Source organism: Magnolia sinica, chromosome 1, assembly GCF_029962835.1.
Source record: "Magnolia sinica isolate HGM2019 chromosome 1, MsV1, whole genome shotgun sequence".
Taxonomy (NCBI): Eukaryota; Viridiplantae; Streptophyta; class Magnoliopsida; order Magnoliales; family Magnoliaceae; genus Magnolia; species Magnolia sinica.
Genome location: NC_080573.1, coordinates 6,706,618 through 6,722,215, shown reverse-complemented (window position 1 = coordinate 6,722,215; position 15,598 = coordinate 6,706,618). Strand labels below are relative to the sequence as shown.

At 37.5% G+C, this 15,598-nt stretch overlaps 1 protein-coding gene across 1 annotated transcript; it reads right to left on the bottom strand.

Moving 5' to 3' along the window:
- Nucleotides 1-315: 315 nt before the first annotated feature.
- Nucleotides 316-13,782, bottom strand: LOC131237914 (kinesin-like protein KIN-14D). The gene is made up of 17 exons (XM_058235974.1): nucleotides 13,584-13,782; nucleotides 13,070-13,330; nucleotides 12,839-12,983; nucleotides 12,284-12,393; nucleotides 12,082-12,201; nucleotides 9,944-10,147; nucleotides 7,691-7,900; nucleotides 7,534-7,608; nucleotides 7,155-7,301; nucleotides 6,939-7,080; nucleotides 6,648-6,757; nucleotides 5,833-5,994; nucleotides 5,530-5,735; nucleotides 1,734-1,815; nucleotides 1,553-1,657; nucleotides 1,343-1,447; nucleotides 316-698 (listed from the first exon to the last, which is right to left on the bottom strand). The coding sequence occupies exons 1-17, from the start codon at nucleotides 13,641-13,643 to the stop codon at nucleotides 519-521; spliced, it is 2,424 nt and encodes an 807-aa protein (XP_058091957.1). The 5' UTR covers nucleotides 13,644-13,782; the 3' UTR covers nucleotides 316-518.
- Nucleotides 13,783-15,598: the final 1,816 nt, after the last annotated feature.

Genomic DNA, 15,598 nt, shown 5'->3' with positions numbered 1-15,598 from the left:
ATCATTTAGGGTGCGTTTGGATGCACTATCGAACTAAATTGCAATCATTGTTCTAATAGAATGGAAAGAATCAAATGTCTATTTCCTTCTTTAGCATATTGACATTGGGACTGGGTTCCAATTGCAACTCAAGGCATCATACACTTCATAAAATGCAGCCAGTGTTTGGCCTTGTTCCATCTCATTCTCATCCATTTGTTGGAAACGCTGACAGCTCAAGCACAAGGTTACTCTAATCAATGGAAGAAACAATAGAAACATGTGTGATGTTTGGGCGAATGAGTACAAAGAAATTAATCAGCACAAAGCACTGCAGAAAAATAATTTCAGCTGCTCACTGAAAGGGCATGTATTCCCTCCAATACCCCATACAAATCCAATACATTTCATTAAATATACAAATTACATGTAGTTCATGTTAGGAACCCCTTTTTTTTCGATCTTTGGTAAGATATCAAACAGATTACACCGCTGCAACGGGGAGAAAACAACAGCAGGACCACCGCAAGCTGCCCGACTCAGCCGTAACTCAAGCGAGAATCAGCAGACCGCACATGGGTCTGACGTCGAGCAACACCAATCTCACAAGCATTAACCCGAGCAGCGAATCGAAGAGAACAAAGCGACTCATTTACCGAGGACGGATCAGGGGAGACATTCACAAACATAAGTGTCTTCGAGTTCCCACCGAGGCAAGGCTATCAATCATATAGAATAGAAGGTTAGTAAAATGTCAAAAAGAGGTGTGAGGTGTGATAGAAATGTAACCGTTGTTGCTTGCTTCTTATTCGTCAACACGTGCTGATCCAAACCATAGGTCGCATTCTCTATGGGTCACATGGAACAATCCATCTGATCAGAGATCTTCACCATCCATATGGAGGATGTTTAGAAACAACATCCACATTTCAACCCCCTTTGCATGGACATGAGGATATGATCACTAATCAGAGAGACAAATCTCTTGGAATGATCTGACCAGCATGTAGAGGCACGAGGGAGAAAATCTCCAGATAATATAGCAACATTCATATATTTTTTTATTTATTATTAAAAGAATAAAATAAAAATAAAAAAGGTGGGGTAGATGAAAATCTCAGATTTTCTGCAACTAAAACGTTTGCCATTCATAAGAAATTAGTGGCATTCTTTAGTTTGAAGTTAAAAAGAAGTGACCTCCACACTTTCTAGACATATACTAATTGTGCAAAAGTTGCTAAATGGTTTGGCTTCTTTGATTATATGAACATCAAAGATATTTCTTTTAATGGAAAGCCTTTTCCTAACACTTAACAAATTCAAATGTGGTGAGGTCCAGTGAATTCCTCCAAAGAGAGCTTACCTGCAGAAGGTATGTCAACTTAGAGTTCCTGAATGGAACATGGTCTTCTTTCTTAGCAATTGCGAAGATAACATCACTCAAACATGATAGACTTTTGTTGATAGCCTGAAAGTAATCAAGAGAATAAATTCAACATGAAAAATATACTCACAAATAAACATTGATTGACAACAATAACGACCAGCAAGGAGTATAGCAACATGAGTATACCTGAGTTTCTCTTAGGCGATCCCCAGTTGAGCCACTCTTGGAAAGACGTTCACTACCAGCAAGGTCAATGAGGTTTAGAACACCTTGTACTTGTTGTTCAGTGCTCTGGGGCCCAGAAAAAGAAGATATCAGCATATGAACATGAGTAAATAAAGCATTAGGGTCTGTTGCAAGCATTTACCTCATTGATTCCAGTTATCCGCAAAGTGAAAACAAAATGACTCCTCGAAGACTGCTCATTCATTTGAGTCTTTCCTACAGACCTAAGAAAGCACCCTTTGTCAGCAACAAACAACCTAATCTCTACAAGAGAGGATGTCAAATAAATAAAAGAGATAGGGACATGTGAGCTTGCAGTTTTGAGAATCAAGGGTTGTATAATAGCTGGAGTTTGATACATATATTAATACTTTTGCGTCAGATTCTGAATTGTATAATTGCAGGAAACACTGAAATAGATATTGCCGAAAGGAAATGAAGGCAAAAGTAAATATTAATATTTTATAATAAAAAAAATGTCATTTACCAACAACATTGTGCATTCAAACTCGGAACTTACAAAACCCAAATGAGTTTAAACCAAGAACTTTAAAGACATACGAAACATTTGACAAGTATAAAAGATAAATAATAACAAATAGACAGCCTAACCAACTTGGACATCAAACCAATTTCATTCAACCTGAACTCTGCACCGATTCATCCAAAACCATCTCATTTTGTTTGGTTCAAGATAAAATTCGAATGAGCCAAAACCAACGCCCTCTTTGCAAGCCAAAAAATCTTCAAATCTTTTCTATCAACCACCAAATCATGGTGGAGGGACATTCAGCCAACATGATATCCTGCCAGCTAAAATGAAGCCAAGCATTTGGAGACTTCACGTGTGAGTGAGAAAATTCAACCAACACGATATTTATGCCTGTTAAAAAGAACCCGAGCCTTTGGTGACTTGCATGTATCATCAACAAAGCATTGGGTAGGTTGTAATTCCTTGATGTAGAACTTTATCATGTTCTTCCAAAGAAACCAATGGGATCGATAGCCTTCCCAGAGGTGCAGCAGCTAAAAATTATTTACATATTGGGCAATCTCCACTCTTGACTAGAATATGTTTCTTGTTTCTAACTCAACTTTGTTGCTTATAAAAATTAAATACCAAGCTATCCCTCGGCCATGGTGTGGTAGTATTATTTTCAACATCATAAGAAAGAGAACCAAAGATGGTTTATAAGTTATACTCATAGCAAGTATGTATCTGAGGTAGACTAGACTAGAGGGCTGTCAACAGGCCAAGCCTGGGGTTGGCTTCAGCTTGGATTTTGAACTGTTCGAACAAGGCCTGAAGGGCCAGGCGTATTCAAATTTTTTTTTTTTTTTTCCTGACCTGAGCCCAGATCATTGACAGCCCTACTAAACTATGTCATTTAAATCATGCAAAATGATAGCCAGAAAATAACTAAATCCATGAAATTTTCCAGCGTAACCTGGACATTTCTACTTATTGGGTTTGCAGCGCCATGACTTGCGGGCACTTGGAAATTACTGGACACACCACAATATGACACTTCAAAATCTGTACGGACAAAATGCCATGGTTATGTCATCAGAAAGTGCCATGTTGGACACATTTAGCAAGGTGTCAAAACATATTCTCAACAAAGTTTTCCTGCCACATTTTGTTGGAAATTTCAACCTCTCCCTCCCTCCTGGATTTCTAGTTTGAACTTTGACTAAGTTGGTCTCCAGTTTAGTGCCCAAACTGTTAATCCGACAGAGATCATAGAGGATAAACCAAGCACCAAATTCCTCCCAAATATAGAACATTGAATCCCTCCAGTATCTCCGGAGCTCTTTCAGCTGAATGTGAACAGTTGACATTCTCTCTTAATCATCTGTTTGCAGACCACCAATCGAAGAAGTATTATTGTCCCTTGCCTAGGAGAGATTTTTTTGGCTATCGTCCAGCCATGTCCACTAAGATAACAGTCCAGATCAATAAGCTATTTGTGCTGCTTGTACAAACTAAAGACCCAAGCACTATATACATATCATCAGGTTAAGGATCATATAATTCCTCTTGTGACAGTGGCCTCCGCGGATACAGTAAGCTGGAGAAGGAAATAGATTGCAATGAAATGCCTCAGAAGAAAACACATGTTCGCATGATGATAATAAACATTGAAGTGCAAAAGCCAATGAGGAAAGGAGGCCTTGAGATTGGTAATGTCAGAAAGAGGAACTGGGCTCTTTTGAGTAAATGGCGGTTGAGATTCAGTGAGGAGACAGGCATGCTTTGGATGTAGTCCTTTTCTAAGTTGGAACTTGATCAACAGGGTCCAATGTTTAAAAGCCATTAGTAGGTTGAGTCAACAAGCCAAAGCAACCCCTAAGGGCATTTTGTGTAGAGTTGCCATGGAATTTAGCAAGGGCATTTACTTTCTCGTTGATACGAGTGACAGTCTGATCTGGATGGATGCTTGGTTGGACAATGTTTCATGGGGACAATCTCCTATCAGGCCTTGTTCTCACTTGCAATTGCAAAGGAAGAAAAAGTCTAGCCTGCTACGAGATGGTGGGGGTGGCATGGCCTGGGATCATTAGGTTGAGAAGGAATCCATCCACCAAGGAATCGACTCCTTTCATGAATTTATTAAGTGGTCATTGGGAGAGGTGCACATTGACAGTTCAACCAAAGTTTCCAGTTTTTTAAGATGGTCTCCAAATGGTAACTCCTCGGCCAAGTCCTTATATTCAGCAATGATGCAGGATACAGTGATTACCCTTGTACAGAAGTACAGAAATCTCCTACACCACCAAGGAATAAAGCCAAGGTGTCTGCAAAATCGGTTATTCTGAGGTGATTTCGACCGCTCTTGTGCATTCTTTGTAGATAAAAACACAATCATATCATTTTGGATGTATTGAAGCTCCAGGGGGCCACATTTGGGAAAATAAAAAAACAGAGGTAAAAATCCAATTTCTTTTATTCTTTCTTGCTAGAAATACTTAAGCTCAAGATTACAACACCAAATCGACCATATCTTGCTAGATTTCTAGTCGATTTGATGTTGTTTGTATAATTGTTCTTTTTTTATGTAATCTTATTATTTTTTACATACAATTCTCTTCTTCTTCTTCTTCTATAGAATGTCAGTTCTAAATTTTCAACAAAATTCATTTTTTTCTTTTGTTTTGAGTGTGGATGATTGAAATACATGCAGACTATTTACATTTAGATCACCTTTTTTTATCTCATTTCTATTTTTTATAAGTTTTCTTTATCTTTGGCTGTTTTCTGAAATAAATGGTGTCAGTTTTAAATTTCGATTTTTTTCTTGTAATTAGTTGGGGTGAATGATGTTAAATACTTAGGAATATGCATTAGTGGATTGGTAGCCATTGATTGCATAAATTTGGGGCCGATTTAGGGGGCATTGGATTGGTCCCCAAATCATCAGACACGCCGAAAGAGCATTCTTACCAAAAAGTGGACCGTTACACCATCATAAACATGTTCAAAATCAGAAAAGAACACATATTTAGAATCCTCTAAATATTTGGGATTTCCGAGGATGTTCCATGGTGGATCTCTTATAAGACTAAAATCAGTCTTAAAAAGAAAAGTTAGAATGCTTCTCTGGCCGTGGTATCTTTGGGTTTCCCTCCGACTTTTTTTCTGTTGTAGTGTTTTACTGTTGTTGTTTCTATTTTCTACGATAGCCTCTTTAAGGAGTGGCAAGACTTTTTCTGTTTCCACCATCACTACCTTTGTTCCATTCAGTTTTTCTTTAACAAAATTTATCATCTTTCAAAAAGAATGCCAACTTCTTCACTTTTCTAAGGATGGGATAAATGAACTAGCAGATTTCATGAAGACAGCAAATGAGCATATCATACTTTTCACTCAAAAAGGGGTCTTAGTTGTACTACTTCAAAAAACATAAAAAATAAAAACAGTATTGTGAACGTCTTACCTGCTTTGTGAAGCCTGGTGTAAAAGAGAGGATACCTCCCTGATACTACAGACATCTACAACAGTTAGGTCAGAGACGAATGTATTGCCATTTGCGTCATGCTTAATCGTGTATTGCTTTCCTAGTGAACTATTTTCTGGACTGCTTGAACGGTTTGGGGATAATAGATCACGGACTGTTTCATTGTATATTTCCAACATTGATGCCTACAAACATTAAAAAGGAAAATACATCTAAACAAAATTAAGATCGCCCGTAAATCAGAACAAAGGAGATATTTAGTCAAAAAATTTAGACACTGACCTGCATTTTATATGACCACCCCTGGGATAAAAGTGATTGGCTGGTTTGAAAAATCTGTTCTAGGGAACGAGGTATCAATCCCTTTTGCTCCGGATCTTCCGGCCTACCCATCATGGTATAGGTTTTCCCAGAACCTGTTTGACCATATGCGAATATACAGACCTGCTAAAAAACAAGTATATATCATTTTGCACAAATTTGTAAAGTCCATGCTTCATGACACCAAGTTTACACCTATAAGCATTCCACAAAATCATGTACCATTAATCACACAGCATTAGCACAACAAACATTTTCCCTTATTAATGGATAACAAGAATTTAGTAAGGAGCAATAAAGGAAACTACATTGAAAGGAAGAGTTACCAATACATAGAGAAGACTACTGAATACCACCATTGGAAATAATAATAATAATAAAAAAAAACAAACAAACAAACAAACAAAACAAAATAAAACAAAAAAAAAAAAACAAACAAACAAACAAACAAACAAAGGAAAAAAGGAAAAAAGCAAACCAATGACTCCATGAATATAAGCCCACAAAAATATGAATAACCCTTGTGAAGGGTATGACCACAGTGGAGTTGGGCGAGGTTCTGTGTCCCAACAATGAGTTATTCATTCAATTCCAGCATACCCACTAAAAGTGAACACATACAAAATTGAAACCAGGCCTAGAAAGTAGAAAGTGTAGAGTTTTAAACATATGAGAGAGAGGAGAGAGATTTTAGGTTCCAATTTCCAACCCATGAAGCAGAGGGAAGAAAAAGGTGTTCAACATATACAACATGCAGTCGAGTCCTTTTCGATCACCTTGTAGCCATCTAGAGCACTCTGAACCAGCTGTGAGATTTCTACAAAAACTTCTTCTTGGGAAGCCTCATGGTTGAATACTTTATCAAAAGTGAATGGATACTTTTGCCCTGCTAGCAAAATGAAAATACGATGAGTATTTAATGTCGTAGTGTGTGACATGCAGCACCCAAGCACATAAATCATCTATAAAAACAATCATGCAATTAAATTTTAATAAGAGTAAAATATATCAACAATCAAGAAATTGTGGTAGTGAACACCAACCAAAAGGTTAAATAGATATTTTACCATTTTGTATGAAATCAATGCCTCGTCCAAGAAATTCAATTGAAGTGGGATAAGAGACAACTGTTGGTTCTGTGCCATTACAGTCATCCTCAGGTAGCAAAGGCCGTACTCTACAGAAAACCCGAATATTTCCTTTTAGTTCCTGCAGCGCACATAAGATTCAGCACCAAAATAATTCTATTGTACTGACAATGTAAATCAATAATATCTTCATACCAGTATATCATTGTGTAGTTTTTTTCGCAACTTCTCTGCTTCTATAATCTGAAAATCAGCATCTGCTAGTTGCATTCTTAGGTCCTCTAAATCTTTCTTCTGTTGTTCATATTCTGACATTTTCTCCAAGGCTGTTAAATCAGCCATCTACATGATAGGAAGAAACAGCAAAATCAATCTGGTACACATCAAGAATATTGTAAAGCCATGTTTCTATTTTGTCTAAAATAATATCAACTCCAAAATGATAGTCTAAAAGGTAAAGGGCAGATCAAGATTGGGCAAATGCCCACATCTGTTGACACTTAAGATAGCAATCCTAAAGAGCCATGAATGACTTGTGGAATCCAGAAAAAGCTGCAGAGCATAATAAACAAACCTGCAATTTCTCATTTGCAGCCGCTAGCTGATGTTGTAGTTTTCTTATTTCTTCTTTCTGAGAAGCACATCTATCCTGTAAAAGAAGATCAAAATCGCATATCAAATCTTACCAGTTCGTTAACTAGATGGAAATTTAGGAAAAGATACCAACATACCTCAAGTAAATTTGTTTTTGCAGTTAACTTTTCCAACTCCACAGAGGATTTTCCAGTAAATTCGGTGTATCTATCTATTTCAGACTTTAAGGTCTGCACCTGTGATAGTTGGAGATCACGATCCTCTCTTACTTGATGCAACTCTCCTCTAAGGCATCCCACTTCATTCATTAACATTTCCTTTTGTCTTACAGCTTCTTGTTGAGATGCCTAAGAAACAAATCAAGCATATAACTTCAATTAAGATAATAGAGCATCAAAAAAGTACATAAAAATTTAAAACAGTACAAAAGCAGAATCAATGGACAATCCTAATCACCCAACCAATGGAAATTTGCTCATCAAATTCAGAAAGTTGACCACTTTTCTTTCCGGTCATACATTTGCTAGACACCAATCAAATGATTAAGGTACGATAAAATTTTGCGCTATAATACATTGATGCTATCCATAGTAGAGCCTACATATTGGATGGTTTGGATTAAAAGATGTATCTAGTACGTACTATGCAATGCTTGAATGAGTGTCTGCCAACTATGCCCTGCAAGATTATCATATAATTACTCTGGTTTTAAGTTGTCATTTTTGTGCAATGTGGGCATTAAGGAGCATAATCATATTAATATATTGAGAAGCCCTTCCATGGGACCCATCAATGAAGAATGTTAAGTGGAGGGAGCGATAGAGCAAAACCTGAATCTACTGCCATTCAGCATTATGGTGAAGAGTGGAAAATGACTGACCCCAAGCGAGGTGTAAAAGGATTGTGATGATAGAACTTTTGTTTGAGACAAGATGCAAAAAGAACTAGTGTAACACGTAGCAGTGAGGAACTTCATAACGTGCGTAATTGCATGATCAATAGTGAAATATAACTTGATAAACAGTGAAATGACTTTTTTGTGGGCAAAAAGATCTAAATGGGACCTAGTGATGGAAAGCTCGGAACTGGCACATGTGTGCAATATTCGCACACGTTTGCGTATGTAGCTGGGCAGGGCTCTACACACTTCTGGCCATGGAAATCTCTTAAAATTCATATAACAAGCATGTGGGATACAACTTATATGCATAACATACATGACTTGTAACCATTGTTCAGAGTATCAACATCTTTACATGTATCAACGATTGGGGATACAAAAACACGTATCAATATCACCGATATTATCGCCGATACTCAGAAAAATATCAGTGTCTAAGGAAAACACTACGGAAACATTGGAAAGAGGTAGAATTTTTCAGTGAAAATTCAGGAGATGTTAAAAGACATGTTTACACATGTAAGAATCAAAATATTGTATAAAAAAATAAAAAAATAAGAAAATAAAAAATAAAAAACCAACTACTACATAATAAGTTTCCATTTTGTTGGGGCCTAACCATGTGTTATCCAAAAAAAAAAAAAAAAAAAACAATAGAAAATAAATATATAAAATTTGTAGCCAATCAATAGATCGGGGAACACTCGTTAATTTAAAATTTTCCATGTTAATTGACAGTGAAAAACACATTTTCCAATATAAAAATGAAATAATTTAGGAATTCACAAATCTTCCCCATTTTTCACTTAGATGCTAATTTTTTCACCACAAATCTATGTCAATGCATGAAAATCATGCATAGACATGAATTTCCATTGCAATCCAAGCTAACATTTGATAAATAAATAAATAAAGTTTCTATAGAATCTTTCATCATTTCGAGCTGAGATTTCTACCCAAATGCAAACTTTGATTCAATAAAAATTAAGGGTGATCGATAAGGAACAAAATTCCTCCCCCCCCCCCCCCCAAAAAAAGGCTTTTAATTTTCAGCTTACAATCACTTATTGATATCCTAATTTTTTGAGTTTTCAGAAAATTTCCCAATTTGCCATCAATTTTTGCCTATTTAAGGATTTTACCTAACACTGGGGATATTATCCCCAGTATTGTGAATAAAATCGATGGCATTGCCAATACCAAGGAACTTATATAAGAAGTCTTCTCAGAATGCTGTTTATATTGATAACATCACCGAAATTATAAAAAATATTGGCAATATTTGGAAATTTTTAAATTGTTAGCAATTTCAATATCATTGACTTGGCGATAACAATAATATCGACAATATCATCAATAGTATTGTTGATTTTTAAAACACTTTTTGTAACCCATGGCCATGCCTAATAAGATAATCATAATTCGCAATTCTTTGAGATGAAAATAACAAATGCAAAAGAAAATGAACAAAAACAAGAAATATACTCACTTTGGAAGAAGTCAATTGCTCTTGCAATAAGGCAGAATGGCCCCTTAAGCTACTAAGGTTTTCCATCATCGAGCTTTTCTCCTTTTGCAGCCGTGACACTGTCTCGGCAGCAGTTGCAGCATCTGTCTGAAGTTTACTATTGTATTGTTGTAAGCTCGTGTTATACTCTTGCAATCGCTTATTGATATCTTGAAGAGACGTTATCTGCATAGAACAAGATACCCATATTCAAACTTTTTTACTCAAGTTCAACTAAAAGACAGCAATACTTAGTTTGATATTAAATGAATACATTTAAATTATGAGGAATATATAATTTTATCTATGGGAACAACATACTGATGTGGGACAATTAGCCACTTGCTCTAAAAGCTCAAACTGATAGAGCATGGCGAATTAATCCATTTATCTCATAGCCCAAACCCCACATCGCATGGGTTAGGACCTCGGCCGAACCCACCTCATGGGCCCCACATCACATGGGTACTGCCTCACACAAGCCATCAGCCTCACACAAGCCGCCCACCCCGAGTGTGTCCCCGCATCCTACAAGCTACCCCACTTAAGCCCGATATGAAAATGTCCCTGCATTAATCACCCCCGGTGAGGAGTCTCAAACAAGAGACCTCCCCCTTTGATACCAATTTGATGCAAGACAATTAACCACTTGCTCTAAAAGCTCGAACTGATAGAGCATGGCGAATTAATCCCTTGATCTCATAACTCAGGCCCCACATCACATGGATTAGGACCTCGGCCAAACCCTCCTTCGTAGGCCCCACGTCACATGGATACCGTCTCACACGAGCCACCCGCCTCAAACAGGCCGCCCACCCCAAGTGTGTCCCCACATCCCACAGGCTACCCCACTCGAGCCCGGTGTGAAAATGCCCCTGCATTACATACCCAAACAAAAATATTATTATTTGGATGAATTTGAGTAAAATACCCCCATCCGAGTTATGCCATCCATGGGGAAAAACATAATAAGATGCAAAGTTACAGGATAACCGAATCCGTGGATTCCCAGAGCATCCAGTCCATTTTTATTAGATATGGATCCAAACGTCAGGCCCCATTAATAATCAGGCCAGGTTCAGGCCTACAAATTCAGAACCAGTTAGAAATCAGGTCGAGTACCCCAAGTGTGTGAATTTTTTAGTTCTATAATTTGTTTAATTATATTTTGTCGCTTAAAAGCCATGAATGTTTCTCATATGAACCTAAACATGAGTCTAGATCAAAACCCCATTTTGGATTCTAACTCGTACTCAAAACTAGATCAGACAAGTCCCAACTGTGTACCCGAATCCGATCAGGTCCAGATCCAGTACTTCATATGTGGTATTGGTACCCATATCCAGATCCAACAGGAGCTGAATTCACTTTGAAGGGTCTGGATACAAATACATCAGTAAACAAACCCAGCCTGTTGAGAACCCTAGTTGCTTGATCCTCTCCAAGTATTATGCGCATCTTTATGAGGGATTTTGAATCTAATAAAAATAAGAGCAAGTTCAACTAGGACGACCACCAAATTAGGAAACTAGACCAAGAAAAAATTAAATAAATAAATAAACTGCCAACAATTGTATTTATTAGTTCACAAGGATTTCCAGTTTTGCCTCAACTAACATTAGGACTTCCCCTGACATGGTCACTGAACTTTTGAAACTAGTCCCGATACTGCATATTTTCCTGCATGCAGCCCCTTGCATAACTGCATGGCCTCGTATAAATCATAGACACTGTCAATAATAATGGCAGCCCCACAACTCAACCACTTATCAATCTGAACCACATCTGTGCCCCATCCAACATCCAGATGAAATTCCTGGGGCCAACAGATGAAATTCATGGGGTCAATCTTACACTCTTGTCCTTGTGGTGTCTCCCTTTCTTATGGTTCTTAGAGTTTTTTTCTAACAATAATGGACCCATCTGATGACCCTATATCACCACTTATGAAGAGGTTCGAGGGATGTCCCATCATGGAGATTTTTGTGCATAGACCAATCAGATGAGTGATAACCATGGGGAACCATGTGCATCACTAGTACAGACTCAAGGCCTAATTGATGCTATACATATCCTCAGGCAAATGGTCAGATAAACCCAAATAAAATCATTAGCATTACCTGCTGATTAGCACTTAGCGCCTCTTGATGGGCCCTTTCAAGCTCTTCAGACAAATATACCTTCAACTTTTCAGCAGCCACTCTAGCCTCTGTTTCTTCTCTCTTTGCATCAACCAATGCCTACATTTCATATCCAAACAAGAATATGTTAACAGCTATATCACAAAAGCTATCATAAATAACTCGGTCATATATATCTCACCAATTTTTCGGATTTTTCCTTTGTTAATTCCTCCTGTAACAAAGTGCATTTTCTCCTAATATCCGTGATAATCTCATTCATCTCCTCTTCCTTTCTCTTCATTTGTAGCTCTAAGAAAATAAAGTATGAGGAAAAATCCATTCATAACATCGAATTTAACAAGTCATTATACCATGCCCACGCTGAGCCAGTCATACTTTAGCAGCATTCTGTACAGGTGGACCCACCTCTCGAGTGATCGTGATCATTCATATGGTGGACCCATTATGGAGGAAACTTACCAAAAATTTACTCTATCAGATTACCGAAACAAACCAATAGGACTTCTTCTATTCCAAACGGAGAACAGGCTGATTAACCAGCCATTTTTAAACCATAATCTGATGGCTACAACTGTTCAATGTGGGAAATTCTTGTGTCATTACCCACCAAATGAAAATGATCCAGATCACCTAGAGTGGGCCACACCATGATTGCACCCAGCGTTGTGTATTAACTCTTTAGTTACGATTTCCAACATAAATTAGAAACCACAAATTTTAAAAATTCACATACCAATTTCATGGCATTCGTTCTCAGTGGATTTTAACATATCCCGAAGTTTCGCCTGCTCAAGAACATAGCTTTCTTCAAGTTCTTGAAACCATTTGATACAAACCCTTAGCTTCTTTATATATTCAGTCATCTGCTCACACTTCCCCTGAAAAAAAAAAAAATATCAAACTAACCAGTAGAAAAGATCAAGAAAAATAAAGATTCTGAAAAAAATTAGACAGCACACAAGACCTTATGATCGAACTTATTCTTCCCCTTCATCTTCTCATTCAAAAGAGCTTCAACATCTTCTCTTGTAAACTCAAAGCCACCGCTGCTGCCGCACTCCGAACTGCCATTGGCCATCAGATCGTTCCCACTGAGAGCTTGAGCTGCATTGACCACCGAAAACACCTGGCGACCACGAACACCATTCGCGGGGCCCACCATCTTGCCTACTCCGACTTTCTGCCTCTTGTCAAGAGGAGGAATCACATCAAGATTCTCTTTCTTCTGTAATACCCAGAAATCAGTAAAATAAAAATAAAAAGAACGCAAAATCAGAGATAGAAACCCAACACTAGAAAGAGGAAGGGAAGGAGATAGAAAAACCCTAACCCTAGAAAGAGGAAGGAAAGGGGAGATGGAGAAACCGTAACCCTAGAAAGAGGAAGGAAAGAGGAGATGGAGAAACTCTAACCCTGGAAAGAGGAGAGAGAGAGAGAGAGAGAGAGAGAGAGAGAGAGAGAGAGAGAGAGAGGCTTACGATCGAAGGGCTGCGATTGCCGGCGTTCGCAGGGGTTTTGGTTTGGGGTCTGGAAGACATGCTTTTGAAGGAGGAATGGAGAGATGGATGGGTTCTTGGGTCTTGGGGTGGTGGGCCTTGGATTGTAGTTGAAGGTAAGCAGGAGATCTCAGCCGTTGCTTTAACCAGCAGGAAGGAAGCTATCTCTATCTCTCTCTGACTGATTTTTGAATTCTTTTTTGAATGGGGGATCGGGCGGTATCGAGGACACGGTAATGGCAAATGTGTAATTTCTTAACAAAGCAATGCCATTTAGGAAACCGCTCGTAATAATATGGATTAACGGTCATCTACCACCAGTTCAGGAATTTCCGTAAACTTCGCTCGAACTTCACCTTAAGTCTGCAATCATACGTCCCGACAAATATTGCCGTATAATGCGTTGCGACTTTAGCCTAGCCTTACATCCATGTCATTCTCGAAGATCTAAACCGTCTATACGAAGGGCCCTTCTAGGATTTAGGTCATCTAGAAATTGTAACTTCATATTGTTATTGGCGGTACAGTTTACTTTCTGTCATGTGTAATATGTACGGGCATGCCAAGTATTGAAATAAGCGAATATGTCTAACATGAGTTTATATGTGACCAGATTTCAAGAAAATCGTGTAATCTAACATTCGTGAAATTTTATAATGATTAAACAATGATTAAGGTCGAGTTTATTTTTAGAATAATAGTATGATCAAACAAAATAAAAAAACTCACACTTAATTATCAAGAGTGATGCCAAGAATGCATCTTAAAAAAAAAAAAAAAAAAAAATGTGATATCGAATAAAGATCAAATCTAATTGTAGAGTATAAATTTGGATTACAAATAAGGACTTTACCTAGGAATTGTTACTACTTAATTACCATTATTTTTGGGATAAGTTGAGATAAAAAATAAATTTATTTGTTTCTAGGTTTTCCTTCCATCATTTCAATGATTAACATAGTTGAAAAGTTTTTCTTTAGATTATTCTTCTATAATATTTTCCTTTTGTAATGGTTCTTTCCCCATCGACCAATTATTATTTCTCTTCATTATTTTTTGTATAAACTTTTGGATAACTCGACCACATCATTTAATCGACCATCCGCTAACGTGTAGAATTGAATTAATGTCAACTATAATTCTGCAAAAAACTTCACCTCCTATTTCTCATGCAATGCCACATGTTCCTTTTTATTAGCTTTTCTCATCATGATTAAAAATAAGGTACAACAAATATAATATTTTAATCCTTTGATTGTTTGGCTCTTTTTTTTTAATACGATGGGGTTACTTAAATAAGTTTTAAGTCCAGCCGCTGGGACAGCAAGTAATGGTCCACCTAACCGTAAATTCCAACTTTAAGTGCACGTGACATCCAAATGTTTCAATAGGTTGGCCCTACTGTGAGGGCTACACCCAGTAAACAATACTTATCCATTGACAAAATACAAAAGGTTTGACTCTTCAGATGGCCCACACTATAGAAAACAAACATTTCAGGCCATTGATGAAACCAAAACACAGGTGTTGTTGATGTGGTTGATGTTAATTTGCACAAGGTGATCATCATCATAAGGCTGACTTATTGGATGGGATGAATGTCCCACACATATAAATGGTTGGAATGTATCCGCTGGGCAGACAGTACCTTTAGTCCAGCTAGTTACACATGGCACCTTCTCATTTTAATAATACTGTAAAATATTTTCTGGACATCGATAGATTTTCTGGGCAGTGAGGGCCACTTGTAGTTATACAAACTGTTTAGATCATTGCAAAAATAATAATAATAATAATAATAATAAATCACTTCTAATGGCTGTGGTCCAACCAATCCTATGGCAATATATTGAAATTTATCATACTAATTCGTTCCTACATATGCCATTGTCGTTTGATAGATCTTGGTTGTTCATCGTATCCACCCCACAACGCATATTCCGTGGTCCCAAGACATTCTGATAATCAAGTAGGCCCCACGTGTTGAGAACCCAATG